The sequence below is a fragment of the Gasterosteus aculeatus genome, chromosome 15, assembly GCF_964276395.1.
Source record: "Gasterosteus aculeatus chromosome 15, fGasAcu3.hap1.1, whole genome shotgun sequence".
Lineage (NCBI taxonomy): Eukaryota > Metazoa > Chordata > Actinopteri > Perciformes > Gasterosteidae > Gasterosteus > Gasterosteus aculeatus.
The window spans coordinates 12,011,827-12,018,200 of NC_135703.1; the positions used below are offsets into that span (position 1 = coordinate 12,011,827).

The 6,374-nt window shown below is 49.5% G+C and overlaps 1 protein-coding gene across 1 annotated transcript; it reads right to left on the reverse strand.

Annotated features, from left to right (window-relative positions):
* Positions 1 to 352: 352 nt before the first annotated feature.
* Positions 353 to 6,374, reverse strand: zfp36l1a (zinc finger protein 36, C3H type-like 1a). Its single transcript, XM_040199741.2, has 2 exons — positions 4,596 to 6,374; positions 353 to 3,539 (listed from the first exon to the last, which is right to left on the reverse strand). Exons 1-2 carry the CDS (start codon positions 4,644 to 4,646, stop codon positions 2,460 to 2,462), a joined length of 1,131 nt encoding a protein of 376 aa, XP_040055675.1. The 5' UTR covers positions 4,647 to 6,374; the 3' UTR covers positions 353 to 2,459.

Genomic DNA, 6,374 nt, shown 5'->3' on the forward strand with positions numbered 1-6,374 from the left:
AAGCAGTCGGTCCGATTTCCCATTTTTAAATAAAATGCTAAACGTTTTCGGCAGCACGCTTTTAAAGGAAATGATCCATTTTAAGAAAATCGGCATGATGAAAAGTGCGCTCAAGTAGCTGTATGCAGCACACCCAACAACGATCCCTGGGATACTTGGCGTTTTTTTTCATGCGGCATGTGACAATAAGGTCAATCGTTGACACGTTTTTCCTCAGTCTTGTGTGAAGTTTCCGATAACGCCAATCGACATTATCTGACCTCAACGTTGAACAGATTTTGCAGCGCTTATTTAACTGAATATTTGTGCGGAGCATTTGGATGTCAACCCAAGGACACAACTCATTACACAGTTTAACTTTTCAAAAAATACAGGGTTTATTGACTTAACTGCAATCAATTCTTACAAAAGAGAAAAAAAAACTCACAGAAATTACTGTAGTGAAAACATGGCTGAAAAAATACATTCAACTGTTTTACTTTTTTGTCAAAATCTGTTCACCTCTTCCAAAACATGGAGGAAACGGAACAAGTGACCTAAAAAAAAAAGAAACTTTAATTGTCCTCCATTTACCAATTATAAAACGGCAGTGAAGCCTTAGCTACCTGGAATGTATTCAAAGAGGCACTTCCAATGGTCAAGAGGGGGCCAAGCAAGTGCATCAAGCATCCAATCTAATTAAAATGAAAACAAAATTAACTTTCCTCAACCCATTTGGTCACAGCTATTGCTTGTAATAACAGACACGGGGTGCAAGAACATTACTGACAAAACATTTCAACAGAAGCAGTCCTGACTTGCAGACTCCCCTAACCCAATGAGAAGTCTCCCAGCCCCCCCTTAAATCCCACCGTCAACCCAAATGTTGCGAGTGAATACTCAGACCTGGGGACAAAAACACACCAAGTTAATCAATGTAATAACAGTTAGCTACCGTTACGGTCAGGTTACTCGAAGATGTGAAGGGGGAAATGTCAGGAATGAATACAAGCAAATCTAGGAAAAAAAAGACGAAATTGCAGTCTGATAAGAGGGAGTAAGAAAACAACGTACAATAAATAATCAAAACGCAAAACATCTTTTTTTGCATTTTTTTTGCTTTAAATTAAGGTTCATTTTGACAAAGTGTAGTTGCAGAACAAAAGTCATTGAAGTACAATATATTAAACTGTGAAAAAAGGAAAACTGACAAAAACGTCTTCACAATCTTTAGATTAATATGGAAGATCATAATTTAACATAAAAGAAAATATATTCTATTGTTCATTATCCAGATAAATACAAAACAAAATTAACCAAAAAAAAGCATATGATCAGCAATAAATATGTTCTGATAAGTTAAATAAGCAGTGACAAGCAAAACCTTCTGTTCAGAAAGCTTTTCAAACAATAACCGTAATAACATTAATAAAAAATAATTATCAAATAAAGCAAAAAAAAAAAAAAGGATGTAATGAGAACAGAGTGCTCCTGAGAGCAGATACTAAAGTGGGCGAAGAAGTAAAGTGAAATAGCTTGGAAATCCGATCGCAGGATGTTCAACTGCACCATGGGAATGCTGGAATTCCCCAGACCGGCCAGGATGAAGGCTGGGAGGCGGGGTCGAGGGGCGGGGCCAAGTCTTACAGGTTTAATGATCAGTTTGATATCAAAACTTCCTGCCCAAGAAAGAGCCAGTGACCAGCAACAGTGGGAGAAGCTCGGGGCGGGGGGGGGGACATAACCAACTTCCAGTTCAAAGTCCTTCCTGCAGACTCACCCAGTCCACAATTACATAAGCCGGGCTTGAGAAGAACTGAAGGGGGGGGGGTAAATGAGAAAACAGTAGTCCATTCACCCTCAACACATGCAGAAACCGCCCCAGGCACTTTTTTTCTTCTTTTAAAAACTATTCATATATTTTCAGGGTCTATTTTTTCCTTTGCTCAGACGGTAAAAACGGCTGCGGTAGATCTAGAGAAGTTAGTGAGCACCCGCTAGCTAGCTCTGGGGAAGTGGTATCGCCAGGGAGAAGGGCGGGAGAGAGCGGGAGAGAGCGAAGATGGGGGGGGGGGGGGGGGGGGGCTAGTGCAAAGCACTCCCCTTTCCAAGGCCACTTGTGCTGCTACACATTCAAGAACTAATAAAGAAAAAAAAGAAACAAGAAACAAGTGGCACCTGGAAAAACTGTCAATGTTTTCATGATTTTCATTGTTCAATTTCCTCTCCTTTTTTTTTTTTGGCACTATGACACGTGGCAGAGTACGGTTTAAAACTTGCTGTGCAGATTAACAGGGGTGAAATGACAAGAGATTTCCCTTAACTGACTAACGTCCTTGTTATCCTGACAAGGAACTAAAACGGTGTGTGTGTGTGTGGATGGATGGGGGACCTGGGACGAGGGCGCAGAGGTAGAGGGGAGTGCCGTGTTCTCTTTGTGTCATCGAACTCTTTTTAAGTCACTCGTGGATGCTCGCGGCCTAATCGTCGGAGATGGAGAGGCGGCTGAAGATGGGCAGGCGGCGGGTCGTATCCAGCGTGGGCGACTCGGAGCCGCTCAGGCTGCCTCCGGAGCTGCTCTGGTAGCCCTCTTGGTCTGACAGAGAGTCGGGGGGGCTGGCTGGAGACTCGAAAATCTGCGGGGACTCCAACATGGGTCTGAAATAGTAAGGCGTGCTCGTTGGAGAGGGAGGTGCGGGCGCGTGGGGCTCTGTGCCCAGAGGGCCGGCGCTGAGGCTTGGTCCAAACAGGTTGGCCAGCTCCTGGCTGGAGTAGGTGAACGGGTTACTGCTGGGCCAGTCCGGCACCTCGTCGGGGAAGAACATGGGCGGCGGGGTGACCGAGGTGGGGCTGTCCCTCAGTCCGGCTGAGCTGGAGAAGCCCGCGAAGCTGTAGCTGTGCTGCAGGCGAGGCCGGTCCATCTTGTTGGAAGGGTTGAGAGGTGAGCACTGCTGGGGAGGCCCGCGGCGCTCCTCGGCGTTGTGGATGAAATGGCACCGGGGCCCGTACGGGCAGAACCCGATGGTGTGGAAGGTGCGGCACAGCTCGGTTTTGTACTTGGGGTGGCGGCTCAGGCTGCGTAGTTCATGGATCCCGTGGGCGAACTGGCACTTGTCGCCGTACTTGCAGGAACCGTTCTCCTCGAAGGGCCGGCACAGCTCCGTCTTGTAGCGGCTCGAGTTCACTTGGCTGCCGCCGGTGGGGCTGGCGGGGCCCAGGCACTTGTTGAGGAGCCGCTCGCCCGTCTCGGAGAAGGAGCGGTCTCGCAGGCGGTTCTCCTTGTTGTTGTTGTTGTTGCCGCCGCCGAGCCCCGAGATGAGCGAGGAGTGCTCCGCCGCCTTCAGGCTGTTCAGAAACTGGTTCTGGCTGAACCGAGTGCTGCTGACCGAGTGCCGCCGCTGGTACATGCCTCCCACCGAGGGAGAGCCCACCGCCTTCCTGTCCAGCAGGACTCCGGCGGGGCTGGAGGAGATGGGCACACTCGTGCCAGTGCAAGGGACAGACATGGGATGGGGGGCACCCAGGTTGTTGTTGTTGTTGTAGCTGAGCAGTTTGTTGTTCTGCAGAGAAACAGAAGAAAAAGCAAATCGTTAGGATCAATATTCTACATGATCCCCTCGACTGGCCCAGATTTCTTTTAAAAAAAAGACAGCGAGTGGGCTGGAGAGAAAGCAGGAAAAACCACAGGCTCCTCTTGCACGACTGTCTTTTTTGGCTCCAACAACACAAGCGGATGCAGGCCTATGGAACAGCAGCTGGTTTGGCACGATGCCGCGGGTAGGAATGTGCGCCTGTTTAGTAAATGGAGCACGAAGAGAAGAGAAGGAAGGTGGCGATGCATCCCGCTGGCTCAGTGACAAGGCCGATCTACTTTAATACACCGGAGGACACGACTGGTTTGGTCACTGACATGTTAATAAATAACTATTCCTGGACAACCGCGCGGGAAAAAAGGAAAACATTTGAACGCGTGCAAACAAAACCGAGGGCGCGATGTCGACGCACCGGTGAACCGTTAATATTTCGAAAGCCAAGTTAAAGTTTGATGAAATATTAACACGGTTAATCACGGCAAACCGATTTATGGCCGCAGCTGCAAGTAAAAGCCAGACAAATCTAGTCAATGATTAGCGAGCATGTGGCTGCTTTGTAGAGTATTAAAAGTGGCGCAAAACTGCGCTCATTAAAAAAAAAAAAAAAAAAAAACAGACAAGAGGGCACGAACAGCGCGTCAAAAACCGCCGCGGCCGTTCGGAGAAACCGGGTCCGGTTCGGTAAACGCGCGCGGCACGTGTTCAACAAAGAAAGTTTACAACACATTACGACAACTGATCAAGTTCCCGACAGCACAACGCGGACAAGAGGTCGTGACCCGCCAAGGGCTCCGATGCAGACGCGGTGCACAAGGAATGCATTAAAAAAAATAAAAAATAAACTATATTTTAAAAAAGGTTTTTTTTTAAAGCCTTTAAAAAAAAGAAAGGCACGCGCGCCACGGCAGAGGGCCGCGAGCGTGCAGCGCGTCATTCCTCCACAGCGGCTAACATGCTAACAGAAACCACCAGGGACAGAGACAGAGACAGCGGGGGGACAGGACAGAGAGACGCGAAGCTAACCTTGTTCATTATGTCGAAGTCGAAGAAAGGCGACGCCACGGCTGTGGTCATGTCTGCAGCGGCCGGGGTGGAGTTCGAAAAGTAGTCGAAACAAAACAAAAACAAAAACAAAAAAAATAAAGTAATGCTCGGCTTGAAGGAGAAAAAAAAAAAAAAGTTGCGCAGGTCTGCCGAGTTTTCTGGTGTGCGGCTCCTGTTGCGTTTGGGACCCTGCAGAAACACCCCCTCTGCCCGGCACCAGCTCCGACATTTGCTTTATAATCCTCTGCAGGAGGAGCCTCGGCGCCGCTGGGCGGTAACTCCGCTTGCTTTCTCCTCCACCCTCTTCTGAAGGGGGCAAACTTTTGAGTGGGGTTGTCACTTTGTTTGAGAGAACAACGCGGCCGCACCGACCGCGAATACTGAGCAGTTGTTGGGTTTTTTTTATTTGGCACCGACGTGCGGCCAAAGTTCCTCCACAGTGAGCCAGTTTATTGGTTTATCGGCGTGCGGGGGGGGGGGGGGGGGATACCGACGTTGAGTTATACAAAAAAAAAAGTTGCCAAGTTGCCGTTGCTCTCGGCAGATGTTGTGATGGTTAAATATTATATATAAAAATAAAAAAAGTTGTTATTATGAGTCGCCTCTTTCCCTCGTGGAAGCCTTGCTCCTTAAACGGCCCCCGCTCTCCTCAAGGTTTCACCTCTCATCCGCCACTCTGTAATTAATTTACTCCTAATTGGAGGCCTGTCACGTCACTCACTGGCGGGACTTTCCGGTGGCGGCCAGGCCTTTTTAACTCTTTCCCTGCCCCCCCCCCAGCTCTGCTTCCCTCAGCAGCAGGTAAACGACGTGTGACGTTGTCATTCCATCACGCGGGCCTTGACCTGACACCAGATTCGACCCCCCCCCCCCCCCCCGCAGACGCGGTGACAATAATGGCGCTTTGCAGGCGACACCGGGCCCGTACAACTCCCATTGTGCTCCGTCGTCTTCCTCTCCCGCTCTCCCGCCCCGTCGGGCTGTGAGTCAATGTCAGGGTTGGGTTGCAGAGGGAGAAGGGGGGGTGGTGGGGGGGGGATAAAGGCCGGGCCTGCGAGAGAAGAAAAGAAGCTGTTAACCAGGAGAAAGAAGCAGAAGAAGAAGAAGAAAAAAGAGGTGGATGTGGAGGAGGGGGGTGATGGAGTGAGGGGGAGATTTATGGGGGACGTTTATTACCACACAGCGCTGCCCCAGGGGGAGGTGAGGGGAGAGGGGCAAAACATTCGCTTTTCCTCTTCTTTGCCCATACAGAAGCCACACGGGGGGGAGGGGGGGGGGGTTGTCTCACTGCGGGGGAGGCAGGGGGACTTGTTTTTCTTTCTGAAATGCTCAATGCAGTTGAGTTCGAAAAAGGCCAGATGCACGCGGCTTGAATGCAGGATCTTCGTTTCAAACAGATCCCCGGCCCCCCCCCCACGACCTTCAGGAACCATAATGCTAATCTCCACACTGCATTAACGGGAGTATATATAACTTTCTGACATATTCTGGAGTCCGTCAGGGAAGGGCCAGGGTGTGTGTTTTTAACATAAAAAGGGTTTTACGAGCCGGAGCTGTTTGGCGTAATCTCCCCCTGGAGTGTTTTCACAGACGTGGGCTGGGGGGGCGGAGGGGGGATGACAAACTTCCTTGAAATCCTGTCTGCAGTTCAAAGGTCCTGTCCCAGATTGATTAAGTAGATCAGATTGATTGTCTCTCTTCTGAGGGAAAACTACAGAAGGGTCGCACAGGAGGGGATTTACAGCAGTTTGCTGTTTC

Coding starts and splice junctions, on each gene's coding strand:
- zfp36l1a (XM_040199741.2), bottom strand. CDS start 4,646: ATGACCACAGCCGTGGCGTCGCCTTTCTTCGACTTCGACATAATGAAC. Junction 3,540..4,595: donor ACTTCGACATAATGAACAAG/GTTAGCTTCGCG, acceptor GTTTCTCTGCAG/AACAACAAACTGCTCAGCTA.